Source organism: Anolis sagrei, chromosome 6, assembly GCF_037176765.1.
Source record: "Anolis sagrei isolate rAnoSag1 chromosome 6, rAnoSag1.mat, whole genome shotgun sequence".
Lineage (NCBI taxonomy): Eukaryota > Metazoa > Chordata > Lepidosauria > Squamata > Dactyloidae > Anolis > Anolis sagrei.
The window spans coordinates 23478312-23499727 of record NC_090026.1 but is presented as its reverse complement, the minus strand read 5'-3'; the positions used below and the strand labels follow the sequence as shown (position 1 = coordinate 23499727).

Below are 21416 nucleotides of genomic sequence, written 5' to 3'. Positions count from 1 at the left end.
GGAGATAGTCCATAGAGGGTGGAGGGGGGAGGGGAGAGAGAAAGTCACTATTGTGATTTTATGGCATTTTCAACTCCCACAATTCCTAACAACCAGTAGAAGCACAAGGAGCCCAAGCAGCAGTTGAGTTCAAGATAATAAATAATAATAATAAAACTTTATTTGTACCCCACTACCATCTCCCCAAGGGACTTGGTGCAGCTTACATGAGGCTGAGCCCACAATACAACAATAAACAATAGCAACAATAATACAAAACAATAAATAAACTCATAAGCAAAAAATAAGCAATAAACATTAACAATAACACAACGCATTAAAAAACTTATGGCTGGGCCAAATGTAATAATAATTAAAAAAATGCTTGTTATATGACAACGTGACTTCTAACTGGGATAGAAGTTTTGGAGAGGGATGAAATGTGCAGACAATCTTAGATCACTAATAAAGTGCGTTTAGGGACATGTTGCTGGGAGTTTCCTTATTCTGGGAAGGCACACTGAAACAACCACGTTTTCAGGCTCCTCCTAAAGACTGTCAGCGTTGGGGCATGCCTGATGTCCGTGGGGAGTGAGTTCCTGAGTCGAGGGGCCACCACCAAGAAGGCTCTCTCCCTCGTCCCCACCAATCTCGCTTGCGATGGAGGCGGGAGTGCGAGCAGGGCCTCTCCAGATGATCGAAGAGATCGTGTGGGTTTGTAAACAGAGATGCGGTCACGCAGGTAGGCAGGTCCCAAACCGTTCAGGGCTTTGTAGGTAAGAACCTGCAGCTTGAATTGGGACCGGAAAATGAACGGCAGCCAGTGGAGCTCCTTAAACAGGAGGGTTGACCACTCCCTGTAAGGAGCACCAGTTAACAACCTGGCCACTGCCCGTTGGACCAACTGAAATTTTTAATGTACCAAACATACCAAGTTTGTATGAAAATGTGACTATTTCCTGTGCTGGTCAATGACCGAAATAAATGATTTGATTGACTGGCCACTGCCTGTTGGACCAACTGAAATTTCCGAGCCGTTTTCAAGGGCAGCCCCAGGTAGAGCGCATTACAGTAATCCAATCTGGAGGTGACTAAAGCATTGACCACCTTCATGAGGTATGGTCGCAGTTGGCGCACGAGTCTTAATTGTGCAAACGCCCTCCCGGCCACTGCTGACGCCTGAGCCTCAAACATAAGTGATGAATCCAGGAGGACACCCAAACTGCGGACCTGTGACTTCAGGGGAGGTGCAGCCCCATCCAACACAGGTTGCCACCCTATACCCCGATGAGGTTTACGCTTGACCAGGAGGACCTCTGTCTTGTTGTGATTGATCTTCAGATTATTATTATTATTGATCTTCAACACATTATCACAGGGTGTCTGTGCCCTACACCACTGGAGAAATTACACTGTCTAGCCGGTATTGCACCACCTGACATCCGCCGGGAAGTAGCAGCCAATAGTGAAAGGACCAAGGCAGAGACATCTCCAGCTCATCCCTTGTTTGGGTATCAGCCAGCATGTCAACGACTTAAATCTAGAAATAGTTTTCTAAGATCTACAGAGACACTCGCTGGGACACCTCAGCAAGTGAGAGTCCAAAAGTGGCAGGCCCAAACCCAGCACCTCAATCCATGGGTGATACCAGATGAGAGACTCTCCCCTGGGCACACAGAGGACTGGGTGACTTGGAAGGCGCTGAACAGACTGCGCTCTGCCACCACGAGATGCAGAGCCAACCTCAAGAAATCGGGCCACAAAGTGGAATCCTCAACATGCAAGTGTGGAGAAGAGCAAACTACAGACCACCTGCTGCAATGCACCCTGAGCCCTGCCACATGCACAATGGAGGACCTTCTTGTGGCAACACCAGAGGCACCCCAAGTGGCCAGATACTGCTCAAAGGACATTTAAACAACTACCAAGTTTGCGAAATCTGTGTTTTTTGGGTTTTTTTTAAATCTGTGTGTTTGATTTGTTCTGTTAGAAATGTAATACAATGGTATGGTTGCTGATGACACGATAAATTCAGCTTATTCCTCTTCACCTAGACAGCCACAGCGGTCAGACACTCGTCCAGCACCCGAGGGGCTTCCTCAACACAAGCATATAGAGCACTTTCTCGTGACTTTATTTTCCAGGTCATCAGACTGGGCCACAGCAACGCGTGGCAGGGGATGGCTAGTGCTTTGCTAACCATGATGATAGGGCGGTGCAGAAGGGGCCTGAGTTGGGGATGCTCTGCAAGGGTGGCCCTGACTTCCCTGCCCTTGGAAACCCAACCAAGAGAGAGGTGGAGTTCCAAAGAGAGAGGCTGCTGCTCCTGTGCCATGCGCGGGGATAGAGGGAGAGGAGGAGGAGGAGGAGGAGGAGGCGCAGGAGGAGCCTCCCTGGCCCGGGCTGCCCCCTCCCAACTCATCCCTCCATCTATCCATCCCTCCTGCCTTCCCTTCCCCTCCCCTCCGGGGCCAAGGGGGCCGTCCCAAGCCGGCTTCCCCTTCCTTTCGGCGCTGAGTGACAGGGAGCGCAGCCAGTGCCTGCCCTGCGGAGGGGGGACTAACCCCAGCCTCTCCGGCGCGCAGCCCGGGAGCCAGCAACCTGGGCGAGAGAGAGGCCACCTCCAGGGCAGGGCAAGGCAAGGCAGGGCGGGATGGGCGCCGCGGGAAGCAAGGCGGAGACGCCGCCGCCGCCGCCTCCTCCTCCGGCGGGATCTTCCCTTCTTCTTCCTCCTTGCCCTCCTCCTCCGGCGCCGGAGCCCTGAAAAGAGCAGCCCAAGGCAGGTAGGGCGGGAGGCAGGCAGGCAGGCAAGGAAGGAGGCGCCGGGCCCGGGCTGGATGGCTGGCTGGCTCCTGCAGGCGGGGCGGGAACAATGGAGGCGGAGGGGAAAGAGTTGGGGAGGGAATCCTTTGGCCCGGGAAGACCCCGCGGGGAAGAGGGGCGCCTTGCCAGCATGGAGGGAGCCCCCTCCTCCCAACAAGAGTTGCAAGAGAGTCCTTGGATAGATAGAGAGAGAAAGAGAGAGAGAGAGAGAGCTACAGAGAGAGCTACAGAGAGAGATAGATCTCCCCCCAAAAAAGATAAACAAAAAAGGATTCCAAAAAATGAATGCTGCTATTTGAGATCAAGGGGAAAGAAGATGATGGAGGAGGGAGGGAGAGGAGGATGCTCTTGGAAGCAGCAAAGAGACCCACTCGGCCCAAGGAGGGTAGCATCTCTGCACTGAACAGATAGTACAGTTTCAAACCGCATTGTATGGTGATGTAGATAAGGCCCTAAGGTTGGAAGAGAGTCTGGAACCACTTATAACCCTTCCAAGGATGCTCTTGCAAGCAGCAAAGAGACCCACTCGACCCAAGGAGTGTAGCATCTCTTCACTGAGCAGATAATGCTGTTTCAAACTGCTTTAGATGGCGATGTAGATGAGGCCCCAGGGATGGAAGAGAGTCTGGAACCACTTATAATCCTTCCAAGGATGCTCTTAGAAGCAACAAAAAGACCCACTCAACCTCAAGGAGTGTAGCCGAACCTGCACTGAGCAGATAATGCAGTTTCAAACCGCATTATATGATGATGTAGATGAGGCCCAAGGGTCAGAAGAGAGTCTGGAACCGCTTATAACCCTTCCAAGGATGCTCTTGCAAGCAGCAAAGAGGCCCATTCAACCCAAGAAGCTTACCATCTTCACTGAGCAGATAACGCAGTTTCAAACTGCATTACATGGCAATGTAGATGAGGCCCTGGGGTTGGAGGAGAGCCTCAAACCTCTTATAACCCATCCAGTTTCAAACTGCATTACATAGCGATGTAGATGAGGCCCTAGGGTTGGAAGAAGGTTTGGAACTCTGAATGGTTTTTATAACCCTTCCAAGGATCCTGCTTCCACACATTGCAACATCTCAGCCTTGGAAATCTATTCCCAAAATAATAATAATAATAATAATACCTTAGGAGCAGCAAAGAGACCCACTCAACCCAAGGAGTGTGGCATCTCTGCACTGAGCAGATAATACAGTTTCAAACTGCATTATATGGTGATGTAGATGAGGCCCCAGGGTTGGAAGAGAGTCTGGAACCGCTTATAATCCTTCCAAGGATGCTCTTAGAAGCAACAAAAAGACCCACTCAACCCCAAGGAGTGTAGCCAAACCTGCACTGAGCAGATAATGCAGTTTCAAACCGCATTATATGGTGATGTAGATTAGGTCCAAGGGTCAGAAGAGAGTCTGGAACTGCTTATAACCCTTCCAAGGATGCTCTTGGAAGCAGTAAAGAGACCCACTCAACCCAAATATCGTAGCATCTTCACTGAGCAGATAATGCAGTTTCAAACTGCGTTACATGGCAATGTAGATGAGGCCCTAGGGTTGGAAGAGGGTTTGGAACTCTGAATGGTTTTTATAACCCTTCCAAGGATCCTGCTTCCACATATTGCAACATCTCAAGCTTGGAAATCTATTCCCAAAATAATAATAACACCTTAGGAGCAGCAAAGAGACCCACTCAACCCAAGGAGTGTAGCATCTCTTCACTGAGCAGATAATGCAGTTTCAAACCGCATTGCATGGTGATGTGGATGAGGCCTTAGGGTTGGAAGAGAGTTTGGAACCCCTTATAACCCTTCCAAGGATGCTCTTATAAGCAGCAAAGAGACCCATTTGACCCAAGGAGCATAGCCTCTCTGCACTGAGCACATAATGTAGTTTCAAACCACATTATATGGTGATGTAGATGAGGCTCTAGGGTTGGAAGGGGGTCTTGAAGCGCTTATAACCCTCCCAGGAATCATACTTCCACACATTGCAAACATCTCAGGCTGGGAAATATATTCCCAAATTAATTCTAACACCTTGGAAGCAGCAGAGAGAACCACTCGACCCAGGGAGCGTAGCATCTCTGCACTGAACAGATAATGCAGTTTCAAACCGCATTATATGGTGATGTAGATGAGGCCCAAGGGTCGGAAAAGAGTCTGGAACTGCTTATAACCCTTCAAAGGATGCTCTTGGAAGCAGCAAAGAGACCCATTCAACTTAAGAAGCTTAGCATCTTCACTGAACAGATAATGCAGTTTCAAACTGCGTTACATGGCAATGTAGATAAGGCCCTAGGGTTGGAAGAGGGTCTGGAACAGATGGTTTTTATAACCCTTCCAAGAATCCTGCATCCAAACATTGCAACATCTCAAACTTGGAAATATATTCCCAAAATAATAATAATACCTTGGAAGCAGCAAAGAGATCCACTCGACCCAAGAAGTGTAGCATCTCTGCACTCAGCAGATAATGCAGTTTCAAACCACATTATATGGTGATGCGGATGATGCCCTAAGGTTGGAAGAGAGTCTGGAATCTCTTATAACCCTTCCAGTGATCCCGCTTCCATAGATTGCAAACATCCCAGGCTTGGAAATCTATTCCCAAAATAATAATGTCTTGGAAGCAGCAAAGAGACCCACTTGACCCAAGGAACATAGCATCTCTGCACTGAGCAGATAATGCAGTTTCAAACCACATTATATGGCGACATAGATGAGGCCCTAGGGTTGGAAGAAGAGAGGCTGCTCTTATAAATCCTGCTTCCACAGATGGCAACATCTCAGGCTTGAAAATCTATTCCCAAAATAATAATAATCCACAAAGAATTTGCCCTTTGATCTCATGGGCATGGCTTTGCCTCACCATTGTGGCACTGGAGCATCCGCAGATGTGGTTATCCACAGGGGTCCGGGAACCAAATCCCTGTATTGAGAGCGAAAGAGAAAGGGATTGGAGTCTTAAGGAGGCAGCAGAGTTCCGGCCTTTGGGATGAGATCAATTGGGTTGCCTCAAAAACAAGAGTTACTTGGGATCCGGGACTCTTTGGGGGAGGAGATCAGTGAGAATGTATTGTCAAAGGCTTTCATGGCCGCCTGGTTGGAATCACTGGGTTGCTGAGAGTTTTCCAGGCTGTATGGCTGTGTTCCAGGAGCATTCTCTCATGTTTCACCTGTATCTATGGCAGGCATCCTCAGAGGTTGTGAGGTCTGATTGAAACTAATAAAGTGAGGTTTATATATCTGTGGAATGTCCAGGGTGGGAGAAAGAACTCTTGTCTGCTTGAGGCAAGTGTGAATGTTGCAATTGGCCACCTTGATTAGCATTTAATGCTCTTGCAGCTTCAAAGACTGGTTGGTTGCTGCTTAGGGGGAATACTTTGTTGGGAGGTGTTAGCTGCCCTGATTGTTTCCTGTCTGGAATTCCCCCAGGCAGGAAACAGTCAGGCTTTGAAGCTGCAAGGCTATTCAGTGCTAATCAAGGTAGCCAATTGCAACATTCGTACTTGCCTCAAACAGACAAGAGTTCTTTTTCCCACCCTGGACATTCCACAGATATATAAAACCCACTTGCCTAGTTTCCAACTGAGGATGCCTGCCATAGATGAAGGCGAAACATAAGGAGTGAGTGAATGAGTGAGTGAGAGAAAGAGAAGTGGTCAGCTAAAGAGAGAGAGGAGTCCTGGGTTCTCTTTAGGAAGGCAGAACTTTTGGGATGAGTCTAGCAGGATTTTCTTTAAAAGGGAAACAAAGTCTTGGCTAGTTATTGGGAAGTCAGGACTCATTGGAAGGAGAGGTAAGTGGGGATCTGTGATGGGGAGGAAGGACACTTCAGTTCACAGAAGAAGGGTGGGATTCATCACTGGAGAAGCCCTGGATTGTGGCTTTTTGTCTTCTGGGTCAACTAGGTTCCAGCTGACTAGAAGGCAACATCAAAATGTGGAGAAAATGGGGTGACTACTTACAAAAGCAGTCCAAGAGCAGGCATGGGCAAACTTGAGCCCTTTGAGCGTTTTGGTCTTCAACTCCCACAATTCCTAACATCCTTAGGCCCCTTCCTTTCCCTCATCAGCCGCTTAAGCTTTGAACTGGATTATATGAATCTGCTTTGAGGACCCTATATCCCAGAATATCGAGGCAGAAAATTCCACAATATCTGCTTTGAACTGGGTTATCTGAGTCCACATCAGATAATGTGGGATTTTCTGCCTTGATATTCTGGAATATAGGGCTGTCTGGAAGGGCCCTGAGTCTCCACTGCCATATAATCTGAGACAAGCAGATAATCTGGGACTCCTTCCACACAGCTGAATAAAATGCCACATTTTCTTCTTTGAACTGGAATATATGGCAGTGTGGACTCAGATAACCCACTTCAAAGCAGATATTGTGGGATCTTCTACCTTGGTATTCTGGGTTATATGCCTGTGTGGAAGGGCCCTGGGATCCAATCCTGGGATATAAGGACAGCGTAGAAGGGGCACGAGGTATGCCTATACTGCAACCCTGGTTGACATTAGATTGGTGATCTATATAAATAAAAAAGTAATGTTCATTTGTGGGATTAATATAACTCAAAAATCACTGGACGAATTGACACCAAATTTGGACACAATATGCCTATTAGGCCAACGAGTGATCATCACTCGTTAAAACACTGAAAAACACAGCAGAAGATACTTAAAAAGCAAAAAACAACAACATTACAACACAAAACCACATATATACACAAACTCTCTCTCACACACATATATACACATATACACAAACACACACACACACACATATATACACATATACACAGACTGGGCCACAGCAATGTGTGGTGGGATGGCTAGTATATTATAAACCAATGTGCCAAAGTAGCAGATTTGGGAAAAAAGAAAATTAGTTTGGAAGAGTTACTTGAACAACTCTCAGGGCTCTTCCACCCAGCCCTATATCCCAGAATATCAAGACAGAAAATCTCAATATCTGCTTTGAACAGGGTTATCTGAATCCACACTCAGATAGTGAGGGATTTTCTGCCTTGATATTCTTGGATATAGGGTTGTGTGGAAGGGCCCCCAGTGGCTGCCAGTCAGCATGGCCAGTCATCCTGTAGGCTGAAAATTCTATCAATTGTAGTCCAGAAAGTGACTTTTCCAGACTCTTTGTTATAGATGTCCATGTAAACATCTTATATTTTAATTGCCTGTCCATGCAAACAGTACTTTCAACAGCACCCAAGGCTTTTGAGGGACAGTAATGTCAACCAGGAAAAGTTCCAAGTTATGGAACATTGAGGGATGAGCTCATCTTTTCTCCAGAACGTGACCTGACCTAAATGGTAGCTCTTACAAAGCCTTGCCTCCAGAATGAAGCACCCACCATCCAACTCTTTGAGAAGAAAAATCAGTTTTAGGCAACCTGTCCCCTTCCAGGTAGCTCAAAGGCTGGGGATGCACTTTGCTCAATCTTGATTCAAATGCTCTTCTTGCTTGTGTGAGATTCTGGAATTTGCTAATCAGATTCTTGAGGCAGTAAAAGCTGCTTGGTATATGAAAAATCACCACTGTTAGCTGCTGGGTAACTTACAAAGACCAGATGTTCATCCGTCTCTAAGAGACCTCAGATTGAACTAAGAATCTTTAGCATGACTCTGTTATCATCTCCTGCCAGAGGTTGGTCATAGAATCACACTCAGAACAGGAAACAGTGGAGTCAGGTTTGGAATGCAATTGTGTGACTGGAGTCCTGCGTGGCAAGTAATTCTCCACATATTGTAGTCATAATTTCATTTTGGACAGAATTTTTCTATACAAAGGCAGTGTATCACTGAATATCATACACTGCTGTTTGTTATCAGGGGAGAGTTCACGTCACTTTGTGATTTTTCTTGTAGGCTTCTGGGCTTGGCCTCATGTAAGCCGCTCCGAGTACCCATCGGGGAGATTGTGGCGGGGTATAAATACATTTATTATTATTATTATTATTATTATTATTATTATTGACTATGTTGATCTGATCCAGTGTGGCTCTTATATTTCCTTCAGTTCAGAACATTTATTTATTTATTTATGTATATTTAAGTTCAGCTTCACTGTTTTGAAACTCAGTATCTTTTGTACCACAACTCCCGTCCCAACTAGGATGAACTTCAAAAACCTTTTTAAAGAAGTCTTTCTGCTCTTTTCAGCCTTCCTATTTTTTCTTTCAAGCTCTTTCTTTCAGCACACATACAGTCTCGGCACGCAGACTGGGCCCATAACTCTTTCTGTTAGGGAAAACTACCCTAAAATAAAGCAGAGCACCCAAAAACAAACAGGATACAAAAATTGAACATCAGCTCATTAGCGAGCAGAGCATGAAGTGCCGTGTGATGTGGCTGTAAAGAATTCAAAGCTTAGGAGGCAAACATGTAGAGTCCAATCTTTAAAAAAATCACAAAAGGTTTATTTACAATAATAAGAAATACAGTAGAGTCTCACTTATTCAACATAAATGGGCCGGCAGAACGTTGGACAACCGAAAGTGTTGGGTAATAAAGAGAGATTAAGAAAAATCTCCTATACATATCAGGCCCTAGGGAGGTACGCCTAGAAACTACAAGGCGTAGAGCTTTTTCGATCTATGCTCCAATTCTGGGGAACTCATTGCCTCCATATGTTAGAGCAATGTCGGAGTTGCAACCTTTTGTAAAAGCGCTCAAGACATGGCTGTTTGATTGTGCATTTAAGTAATCAGATCTAATTTGCCAAATAGTCACTGTTGAATGTTTTTATGTTGAATGTTTTTATATTGTGAAATGCTATTTTAAATTGTAAGTCACTCGGAGCACCTTGGTGGAGAGCAACTAATTAAGAAATAAAGTGAAGTGAAGTGAAAAAGCCTATTAAACATCAAATTACGTTATTTTACAAATTAAGCACCAAAGCATCATGCTTTACAAAAAAATGGATAGAGAAAGCAGTTCAATACACAGTAACGTTATGTAGTAATTACTGTCTTTACTAATATTTCTGGTTATTTAATATTTAATGTTTATTTTACTTAAGTGATATTTGTCTTTACTGTTCTAATGTAGCAAAAATCCTATGTAAAATCATACTACATATTTTTGACATTAATATTGAAATCTGAACTATATACAGAAAGTCTTTATATATTTCAGAACAGAAAAGGGTTCTTTATTTCTCCCACCCTGGTCATTATTCATAGTGGGAGGCAGACTGTGTTGGATAATACATAATGTTGAATGAGTGAAGGTTGGATAAGTGAGACTCTACTATAACTGCATTTATTTGTGGTAATCAAGAACTGAGTCTGAGCTACTCTAACGCCCTTCTAAGGTTTCAAGAGAGGGAAAAACTCAGTCACTACATCTCTCCTGACATACAAGCAGAGAGAGATCTCAAAGCACACAGCACATACTCTCCATAGTAAAGTGCAAGAAGGCAGAAGGCAGATTCAGAAAGCTTGCAGTAGAAAACTATCCATTTTAAACAACCAATCTGAATGAGAACAGAAAGAGAAAAGAGATGAAGAAGATGCATTCCCAACTGTCATACAAAAGACATGGGGAAAGGGAAACCCCCAGACTATTCCAATACTAACTAACTTCTCTTCATTGAGTTGCCTGCGGGCTGAGAAAGGCGGTATACAAATACAGTAAATCAATAATAAATAATAAACAATAAATTGAGGACTGCAGACTTGAGCAGTGTGGAGTTGACTGAGTTGGTGCACACTGCTTTGCATCTATGCTAATTGAAATTTCAGAAAAAAGCAATATCTCTTAAGCCGCAATTTTAACACTCAAACTACCAAAGATCTTGCACAAGCCCCATAGGATAGATAGTTGTGAACCATGGGGAATTTTGGAAAGAGCATAAATCTCATTGTTTTTTTTTTCCTTTCTGTGTCAGCAATCCTTTTGTTGACAGGAGGATTGGCAGGTGATCCAACCTCTTCTCTCGGGCCATCTCACCCCCTGTCTGGCTGACTGTGAGCATCTTTCAATCAGTCTGAGTCTCCACGGGCCATTTCGCTTATTCCTGACAAGACGGTTGTGAAGCCTGAATTTCTTTCCCTGAGAGGGGGAAGAATGGCTGCCACTCAAGAAGTGCCTCCACCAGCATTGGGCCTCCATTTTTTGTACCCTCTAGAAGAAACAATGCCGCCCAGGGTGAAAATGGAGGACCCTGGACCGCCATGCCCTGAGGCCGGGTGGGAGTGGGACGCTCCAGGGAAACCCCCCCTCGTCGTCCAGGCCGGCACCATCAGCGACCTGCTGCGGTGGGCCACTCCTCCTCAGGTGAGGAGTGACCCAATACCACAATTGTGGGAGGTTCAGTGTCAGGAGATGGTACAATCCCTGCGGACACCTGCCGATGTTGTGCCACCGCCTGTGCCCGTCCCTGTCCCCGTCCCGCCCCCGGCTCCTGGCTGGGGGAACCTCCAGCTACCTGAGCTGGCGCCCGTCGATGACATTGAGGCCTATTTGTCATCCTTTGAGCGAGCGGCGGAAACCTGTCAGTGGCCGAGAGGTGAGTGGATGAGCCGTCTCATGCCTGCACTCAGCGGAAAAGCCCACCAACCTCATAATGGCTTGGATGCCCGGAGCAGTAGGAGTGAGCACCGAAAGTCCAAATCCTCTAGCCTGCGAGGGGAGACTGGCGCCAGTGTGGAGATGCAGCGCCAGCGTTTCCGTCAGTTCCGTTACCAGGACTCGGAGGGGCCCCGGGAGGCCTGCCGGAGACTGCGGGAGCTCTGCCGACGCTGGCTAAAGCCTGAGAGTCGCACCAAGGAGCAGATCTTGGAGTTGCTGATCCTCGAACAGTTCTTGACCATCTTGCCCCAGGAGATCCAGAGCTGGGTATGGGAACGAGGGCCAGAAACATGTGCTCAGGCAGTGGCCTTGGTGGAAGGCTACCAGATGGGCCGTCGAGAAGCGGGGATGTGGGAGCAACAGGTGAGAGTGTCTTTCACTATAGGAGGTACTAACCACGGTTGAGTTCATTTAAATCAAATAGATTAAAATCATGGTATAATTACTTTCCAGAAGGACTTGATATTAATGATTTAGATTGCAGTTTAAATAACTAGTGTTGAAGAGTCAATTGAATCATGACTTTAGCACATTAATATCAACTTAATGCATATTCAGATATGGTGGTTTTGGTAGATAGTAGATAGGAGCCCCCGGTGGCTGCTGAATTTGCTGACTGAAAGGTTGGCGGTTCGAATCCGGGGAGCAGAATGAGCTCCTGCTGTTAGGCCCAGCTTCTGCCAACCTAACACTTTGAAAACATGCAAATGTGAGTAGATCAATAGGTACTGCTTTGGCGGGAAGGTAACGGCGCTACATGCAGTCATGCCGACCATATGACCTTGGAGACTTCTACGGACAAGGCCAGCTTTTCAGCCCAGAAATCGAGATGAGCACCATCCCCCAGAGTCAAACACGACTACTAGACTCAATGTCAAGGGGAAACCTTTACCTTTACTTAGATAAAAATTAGGGAATTATTCTAAATTGTTTTCAGATTGACTTTCAGTTCATTAAACTGAAATTTACATCCTGTAAACTGTATTTACATCCAAAGTCCTCTTCCTTCTTCAGATCTCCTGTCTCCCCAAATTTTCTCTTAATTGATTTTTCTATCCTTTCATTTAGAGAGCTCATAGAGTTTAATGTTCACCAACTACTGAATATTATGCATGATGGAAGCATCCCATCCCTGCTTCTCCATGCTTTTCAGAATGAGATCCAGTTGTCTTTCCTTGCCAGGTTACAGTACGGGTCAAAGTTGAACAGGTCAGCCCTCAAGAGATGGTTGTGCCCAGTGTGCCATGGGAGCCTTCTGTCCCACTCATGCCCCATCCTGAATGCGTATCCTCAGGAGAAGTGACACTACACCAGCCTCCCCCAGGACCGCTTCTCAAGATGCCCTGCATTCCTAAACAAGAGCCTCACGTCCTTCACGAAGCAGGTGAGATACTGGAAAGGAAGCTCTTTAATTGAATAGGGCTGCAAGGCATTCATTGGTATGGGGATGTTTGTCTTCCTCAGGGAAATCAATCATAAATTCCTATTGATCCACAGCGTGGTCTTCTTTGAGGCTGGACCAAGAAATTGAGCCTTTTTTCCCTTTTATTTCTGATTTTTAAGAAGTTTACAGGAAATTGTTCTGGGACTCATGAAAATATTTGGTTGAACAGACTTTATTTAAAATGGAGTTAAATAGTTGCCAGTCTGTGGTTTGGTTACACACCATGTGCTTTGCAGCTATGGTCATGAATGCCTTTAAAAACTGCTGCCTGATTATATAATATCATTCCTGGAGGATGGTTGTGAAGAGGAGCTGGATAATTCCACTGGATTTTTAGAACACTCCTTCCCCAATGCACAACCTTACCCATTTGCAAGTAAAATGAAATAAATTTTCAAAAGTCACACCGCTCCTCTGCTTATCCAAATGTCCTACCTAAGATTTGGTGAAGGTGAGATAGGGCTATAATACAAACTGTGTTATAAAGCATTTCTCTCCACCAAAGACGCTCTCAAACATTTGGCTTCATTAAAATGACTCTAGGCATACAGTCGAGAGATGAGTTGGAAGAGCACAACAAACAGATTCAGGCATCAGTTCGTACAATTACATGGTGGCCCTGGTAGTAATTGGCACAACCCAACCTTAGTTCCATTGTCACTCAAAGTCTTATAGGTATATATTTTTTATTTATTTCGTATCAAAAGCATTGCATAAATTAGTGTAAAACCAATAAAAATAGAAGGAGCGCAGGTGACTAAATATCTTTTGATCAAAAACAGGCAACAGCAATGGCATTGTCTGTAGCCTCCAACAATTCTTCCTCTGTACTTGAGGCAGGGCACAATGGACAAGCATACAGATGTGGAGTTGTCTGTTCTCCCGAGTCTGAACATGCCAATTTTTCCTGGCTACTGGTTGTTGTTGTCAGTTGATATATTTTAATTATATTGTTATTTTTCTGATTTTAATTGTTTTAATTATGCTGTTTATCAGTTAAGTGTTTTTAATAGTGTTTACTTTGTAATTTTGTCTATATTGGGCTTGGTCCCGACGTAAGCCACTCCGAGTCTCTTCAGGGAGATAGTGTGGGATATAAGAATAAAGTTGTTGTTGTTGTTGTTGTTGTTGTTGTTATTATTATTATTATTATTATTATTATTATGGACTTTAGCTCCCAAAAATCCCAGCCATCTTACCAGCTGTTTGGAATTGTGGGAGCTGAAGTCCAAAACATCTGGAGGAGCACAGTTTGAGAAACTCTGCACTAATGGAATGACTTTTTTCAGTGTTGTCTAAGGACATACCAGCACTTCCTTATGCAACTCTCTAGACCAGGGGTCCTCAAACTAAGGCCCGGGGGTCGGATAAGGCCCTCCAAGGTCATTTACCCAGCCCTCGCACAGGGTCAACCTAAGTCTGAAACGACTTGAAAGCACACAATAACAACAATCCTATCACATCAGCCAAAAACAGGTCCACACTTCCCACTGAAATACTAATAAATTTATATTTGTTAAAATTATTCATCATTTTAATTATAGTATTGTTTTTAAGTGTTTTTGCACTACAAATAATATGTGCAGTGTGCATAGGAATTCATTCATTTTTTTTTTTCAAATTATAATCCGGCCCTCCCAACAGTTTGAGGGACTGTGACCTGGCCCTCTGTTTAAAAAGTTTGTGGATCCCTGTTCTAGACAGAGGAATGGTTGCCAGATAGTATCTGTAGCTGTGTCCTGCGTTAATACAAATGGCCAGAGATGGTCACAGGAGTGTTCCATGAAAGTTCCATCATGCCACTGTCCTATTGACTTCTCCCATCCTCCACTCAGCACCTCTGTCCAAGTACATTGTTGAAAGTATATTATGTTTACCTGTATTTTGTCCTTAAGCACTCTTCATTTTCAATCCACTGCAGGTCCTCTGATGGTCAATGGAAGCCGAGAGGAGAACCCTCTGCAGAATGGTTCTATGCCCCTTGGAATCCTGCCTGTGAATTCCCAGGAAAACCCGTTAGCTGAGAATCATGGCGAGCATGCAGGTCAGCAATGTCAGAGCCAGGTGGTGAGACAGAGATGTGGCGAGACAGGAGAGAGCCCAGCTGCACTCTCCAACCCCATCGGTAGCCTCCACCCACAAGGGAAGACCCTTCACCGGTGTTCAGAATGCGGGAAAACATTTAGCCGTAACTCCCACCTGCTCACCCACCAGAGGATCCACACTGGGGAAAAACCCCATCAGTGTCCCCAGTGCGGCAAGCGTTTCAGTCACACCTCCCAGCTGACGCGGCACCAGAGGACCCACGCCTCGGAAAGACCCTTCCGGTGTTCCCAGTGCAGCCGGAGTTTTTACCAGAGCTCTGAGCTGACCAGGCACCGGTTGTCCCACGCAAGGGATCGCCCCTATGGGTGCAGCCAGTGTGGGAAGAAATTCCGATGGAGCTCCGATCTCATCCGACACCAGATCACTCACACGGGAGAAAGACCCTATAAGTGTCCCGAGTGTGGGAAGAAATTTGGGCAGAACTCACACCTGGTCCGACACCGGAGAACCCACACAACTTAGTTGAGACATTCTCCGACGTTTCCTAGCCCCCAGTATTCAACCGGGGCCAAAGCGTGATGACCAAGATTGGTGCCATAATGGGCCGGATGAAAGATGTCCTTTCAGCTGAAGATCAGCAGAGAAGTGATCTGCTGGGGAAGGCTTAGATAGAATAAATCCTATTTTATGTGTGAAGCGAGTTGGACAACGTGGCAGATTCCAGGTTCCATTTTAGGTTGTGTCTGGAAATCCACTGCAGAAGGTAGAATGGCCTACTCAAAGAAGAAGCCAAGTCCCACTTGAGTTGACTTTCTTGAACAACACTGAACCGATAACATTGTGATAGCACCAGTTGGATGTCTCTCTCTTTCTCTCTTTCTCTCTCTTTGTCTCTTTCCTCTTTTGTAATAGAAAAGGAGATAGATCTTCTAGTCCTCTAGGCAGGTTTATTGTTGCATAACACAGCCTGTATTCCCTGACCCCAAACAGTATCTTTTTAGTGAAACAAAAGCAATGTATTTTTAGAAATGATTGACCAGTCTGTATTGACGGAGAAAGGAGTGTGTGACTCTACGGAACGATGGAGATCCCTCTTGGGAAAGCTGCTCTCATGCTTTTTTGAGAAAAAAAATATTTTGGAAATCACAGCTTTGATAAAACAACCGAGTGGACAACCAAGGGCTGCATTGCTATAGAAATATGCAAATTGGAGTGTGGAAGGGGAAGAGTGGGTGGCAGTAACACTGTGGATCAAGAAGTGTGGTTGAACTTCGTAGTTCAATAGGAGCTTTGCCAACACGTCTGTGCTAGAAATTGGCACCTAGCATTCAAAAGGATTATTGACTGAGCCCCAAGGCCTTCCAACTTTTGCCTGGCTGCCTACTCCCTGCCCTTTGCGCACTGTAACTCCTTTCACCCATATGGATCAAGACACTAGTAAAGAGTTTTTTTAAAATTTCACACAACAGATGACTTCTCTCCCAAGTTGTTTCTTTGTACACCTCAGACATTTGATTGCTTGCGCAAGCCAAGACGTGGACAAATGTCTTAATAGTTGATGCTCAAGCAGGACATAATTTGTGGGAAGTGACTTTATTGGACTACAACTCCCACTTGAGTGGTTGGGATTTTGGGAGTTGCAGTCCAAAAGTAACTTCTTCAAGCTGTAGTCCAGTGGTTCTCAATCTGTGGGTCCCCAGGTGTTTTGGCCTACAACTCCCAGAAATCCCAGCATCTATGCAAAAGTTGCATCTATGCAAACCACTCTTGAGTAAACTGGAAGGTCAGAGGGAACGAAACTCTTGACAGCAATGTTTCCATTCAGAACCCTCAAGGCTCTCTAAGGCAGTGGTTCTCAACCTTCCTAATGCCATGACCCCTTAATACAGTTCCTCAAGTTGTGGTGACCCCCAACCGTAACATTATTTTCATCATAACTGTAATTTTGCTACTGTTATGTCAATATCTGATGCACAGGGATGTATTTTAATTCACTGGACAAAATTTGGCACAAAAGTCCAAGACGCCCAAATCTGAATACTGATGGGGTTGGCGGGGGGTGGGGGTGGATTTTGTTATTTGGGAGTTGTAGTTGCCAGGATTTATAGTTCACCTACAATCAAAGAACATTCTGAACTCTACCAACGATGGAACTGAACCAAACATGGCACACAGAACTTCCATGACAAACAGAAAATACTGGAAGAGTGTGGTGGGCATTGACCTTGAGTTTTGGAGTTGTAGTTCACCTACATCCAGAGAGCACTGTGGACTCAAAACAATGATGGATCTTGACCAAACCTGGCATGAATATTCAATATGCCCAACTATGAACACTGGTGGAGTTTGGGGAAAACAGACCTTGACATTTGGGAGTTGTAGTTATGGGCTTTATAGTTCACGTACAATCAAAGAGCATTCTGAACCCCACCAATGATAGAATTGGGCCAAACTTCCCACACAGAACCCCCATGACCAACAGACAATAGTGATGGTCTTTGGAGACTCCTCTGACACCCCCTCACGACCCCCCCCCCCCCCCCGGTCATGACTCCCAGATTGAGAAACACAGCTCTAAGGGCACATCTTCACTGACTACTTAAGTCGGTTTCAAACTGGTATTGAAGAAAACAGTTTAGCTGTGCTGATGACTATACAGGAAATTCTGGAAGCGGTTTGAGACCTGGATGGCGATTACACAAACCACTAAGCACTGGTGCGCATTACATTCTCTTTCATACACTTTTGTGGATGCTTGTTGAGCCGCCGTTAAATGGTCGGTGTTGTTGGGACATAACTGGGAGGGACCAGCGATATACAGCATGGCACATCTGCTTCCTTCTGGACACACTTAATCCTTTGCCACCATATATTTACGGTCAATGACCAGCGCCAAAAAATGTACAAATGTCAGAATAAGAACATACACATTTAGGCATTAAGAAACAATGTCAAAAGCAAAGTTAGAACCCAGTATTGAATATAGTAGTTGCTACATAAGCTGCCCGTCTCAATGTGATGCGTATAAATGAAACATTTATATTCTAAAATGACAATGGTCAAAACTGAAGTAAACATTAAAACCTTTTAAGAGTGTGACAGCATCTTGCACCGGCAAGCTATTGCTGCTACACAAAAGCTAGCAACTTTAGCAGTAATTTTGCTACATAAGCTGCCTGTCTCAATGTGATGCGTATTTCAAGTACAGTAGAGTCTTGCTTATCCAACATAAATGGGCCAGCAGAGTGTTGGATAAGCAAAAATGTTGGATAATAAGGAGGAATTAAGGAAAAGCCTGTTAAACATCAAATTACATTATGATTTTACAAATTCAGCACAAAAACATGTTTTACAATAAATCAACAGAGAAAGCAGTTCAATACACAGTAACATTATGTAGTAATTACTGTATTTACGAATTTAGCACCAAAACATCACAATGTATTGAAACAGCTGTGGATCTGGATGGAAGGCAGACTGCATTGGATAATACAGAACGTTGGATGAGCGAAGGTTGGATAAGCGAGACTCTACTGTTTTCATGTAATCGTTTCTGGAAGAAGTAAAAAATTAACCAGCAACCAACTCTGGCTAATAAAGGCCAGTTAAAAGCTCGCTTGAGTCAATCTTAGTGGTAAATATTCACTAGTATTCATGCAAAAAGAGTCCCCGTTGGCGCAGTGGATTAAACTGCTAAGCTGTTAGACTTGTTGACAGAAAGGTCGCAGGTTTTAATCTGGGGGATGGTGTGCGCTTCCACTGTCAGCCCCAGCTTCTGCCAACCTAGGAGTTCGAAAACATGCAAATGTGAGTAGATCAATAGATACCGCTCCAACGGGAAGATAACGGCGCTTCATGCAGTCATGCTGGCCACATGACCTTGGAGGTGTTTACGGAGAACACCGGCTCTTCAGCTTAGAAATGGAGATGATGTTAATCTATAAGGTTCATCTCAAAAAGGATTAATATGTAAAAGAAAACAATCCTCATGGTGGTGAGAACTATAAATGTTGTGTATGTATTAAAATAAATATATAATAATATTAATAATAATAATAATAAGAAGAAGAAGAAACACTTAAGAAATGGAGATGAGCATCAACCCCCAGAGTTGGACACAAGTGGACTTAATGTCAGCGGAAAACCTTTACCTATTCATGCAAGGCAATTTAGGTTTCTCAGCTGTTAGACTGATATTCCTGGTTATTTCTTTAAACGGTTAAGAACAAGGATAGGCCAATGCATAAAATACATAGCAGATCTTCAGAAGTGTTATTTTCAGTTGTCCCAAAATATATCATCTACTCTCCCATAAAATATACTGGTTTTGTAGGGGAGAATCGTGCTCTTAAGAGACCAAAAATAAGTAGGCTTTGTTAAAGTTAACTAACAAAAATAAAGTTAAAGACCTCATAACCTCTGAGGATGCTTGCCATAGATGCAGGCAAAACATCAGGGGAGAATGCTTCTGGAACATGGCCATATAGCCCGAAAAAACTGCAACAATCCAAAGTTTACTTAGTTGATTTGCTTACAAACGTTGAGTATTTAACATACAGGTACATTACTTTTTGGTTTCATGTTAACTGAATAATACAGCTTCTGTACCATACTGTACTTTACTTCTGATGCAAACAGACTTCTACTAACTGACATCTCACTCCTGCCCTGACATCAACTGACTTCTAACTGACTTAACTGACTCCAACTGACTTCTGATTCAAATGCATTCTAAAATGGAGTCTCACTCGAAACATTCTAAGATCAGGGTCACGTAGTATGTAGTTCCTCCCACAATCTCTAACAACATAGAGTTAAGGGAAAATACACACCAATATATACATGCAGCATAATAAGCAATCACAATTATATATATAACAAATAACTAGTATGGGAGGCTTGCAGAAGGTTGGTATTTCCAATAAGTGTAGGGTGCATCTACACTGTAGAATTAATGCAGTTTGATACCACTTCTAATTGCCACTGCACAATCCTATGGAATCACAGGAAGTGTAGGGTGCATTTACACTGTAGAATTAATGCAGTTTGATGCCACTTTAGTTGTCGTGGCTCTATGCTATGGAATGATGGGTAGTGTAGTGTACATCTACAGTGTAGAATTAATTCAGTTTGATGCCACTTTAGTTGTCATGGCTCAATGCTATGGAATCATGGGAAGTGCATGATGCATCTACATTGTAGAATTGATTCAGTTTGATGCCACTTTAGTTGTCATGGTCCAATTCTATAGAATCATGGGAAGTGCACAGTGCATCTACATTGTACAATTAGTCCAGTTTGATACCACTTTAATTATGGCTCAATGGAATGGAATCATGGGACGTGCAGGGTGCATGTATACTGTAGAATTAATCCAGTTTGATGCCACTTTAATTGTCATGGCTCAATGCTATGGAATCATGGGATGTGTAGGGTGCATCTACATTGTAGAATTAATTCAGTTTTATATCACTTTAATTGTCATGGCTCAATCCTATAAAATCATAGCTCAATGCTACGGAATCACAGGAAGTGTAAGGTGCATCTACACTGTAGAATTAATTCATTTTAATTGTCATGGCTGAATCCTATAGAATCATAGCTCAATGCTATGGAATCACAGGAAGTGTAAGGTGCATCTACACTGTAGAATTAATTCATTTTAATTGTCATGGCTGAATCCTATAGAATCATAGCTCAATGCTATGGAATCACAGGAAGTGTAAGGTGCATCTACACTGTAGAATTAACCCAGTTTGATACCACTTTAGTTGTCATGGCTCTATGCTATGGAATCATGCGAAGTGTAGGGTGCATCAACACCAGGCATGGGCAAATTTGGGCCCTCCAGATGTTTTGGACTTCAACTCCCACAATTCCTTGCAGCCTACCAGCTCATGCCTTATCTACACTGTAGAATTAATGCACTTTAACGGGCTGAATGTTATGGAATCCTGGGAATTGTAGTTTGGTTAGGCATTAGCACGCTTTGGCAGAAAAGGATGAGATCATGGGAGTCACAGGGTGCATCTACACTACAGAATGAATGCAGTTTGACCCCACTCAATGCTGTGGGATTCTGGGTTATGTAGTTTGTGCAGCAAAGGATTTGTGAAATGACAGCATGAGCCATGTCAGTTCAAAGTGGGCTCAAACTGTATTGATTCTACATTGTGTAGAGCAGGCCTGGGCAAACTTTGGCCTTCCTCCAGGTGTTTTGGACTCCAACTCCCACAATTCCTAACAGCCGGTAGGCTGTTAGGAATTGTGGGAGTTGGAGTCCAAAACACCTGGAGGAAGGCCAAAGTTTGCCCAGGCCTGGTCTTTTTGTTCCAATGGAAACTTTGCTATCTTCTTCTGTGCCCACTTTCCTATTTCCAAGGACCTGTAGAGCAAAGGCAAGTTTGCAAAGGGAGGAAAACACATATGAATGAATGCTAGATGGCATTGATGCTGCAAAAGGGGAGAGAGAAGCAAGAGCAGCCTTGCACTGACCATTCATCTGAGCCTAAGGAAGGGTTAATTCTGCCCCGTCCACGTGG

General features: G+C 44.3%; 1 protein-coding gene across 2 annotated transcripts; it reads left to right on the top strand.

The window, feature by feature from the left end:
* Positions 1–2517: 2517 nt before the first annotated feature.
* LOC132777990 (zinc finger and SCAN domain-containing protein 31-like) lies at positions 2518–16340 on the top strand. 2 transcript variants are annotated; one of them, XM_067469929.1, is made up of 4 exons: positions 2518–2758; positions 10702–11747; positions 12567–12768; positions 14750–16340. In XM_067469929.1, exons 2-4 carry the CDS (start codon positions 10881–10883, stop codon positions 15394–15396), a joined length of 1716 nt encoding a protein of 571 aa, XP_067326030.1. In that variant the 5' UTR covers positions 2518–2758; positions 10702–10880; the 3' UTR covers positions 15397–16340. The 2 variants fall into 2 exon arrangements, with proteins under 2 accessions (XP_067326030.1, XP_060636559.2); XM_060780576.2 differs by having other exon boundaries at positions 2518–2762.
* The last annotated feature ends 5076 nt before the right edge of the window (positions 16341–21416 follow it).

Bases quoted from the DNA above. Each gene is read 5' to 3' on its own strand.
- LOC132777990 (XM_067469929.1), top strand. From the start codon at position 10,881: ATGGCTGCCACTCAAGAAGTGCCTCCACCAGCATTGGGCCTCCATTTT. The intron at 11,748-12,566 runs GTGAGAGTGTCT...TTTCCTTGCCAG, and splicing joins CGGGGATGTGGGAGCAACAG to GTTACAGTACGGGTCAAAGT. The intron at 12,769-14,749 runs GTGAGATACTGG...AATCCACTGCAG, and splicing joins TCACGTCCTTCACGAAGCAG to GTCCTCTGATGGTCAATGGA.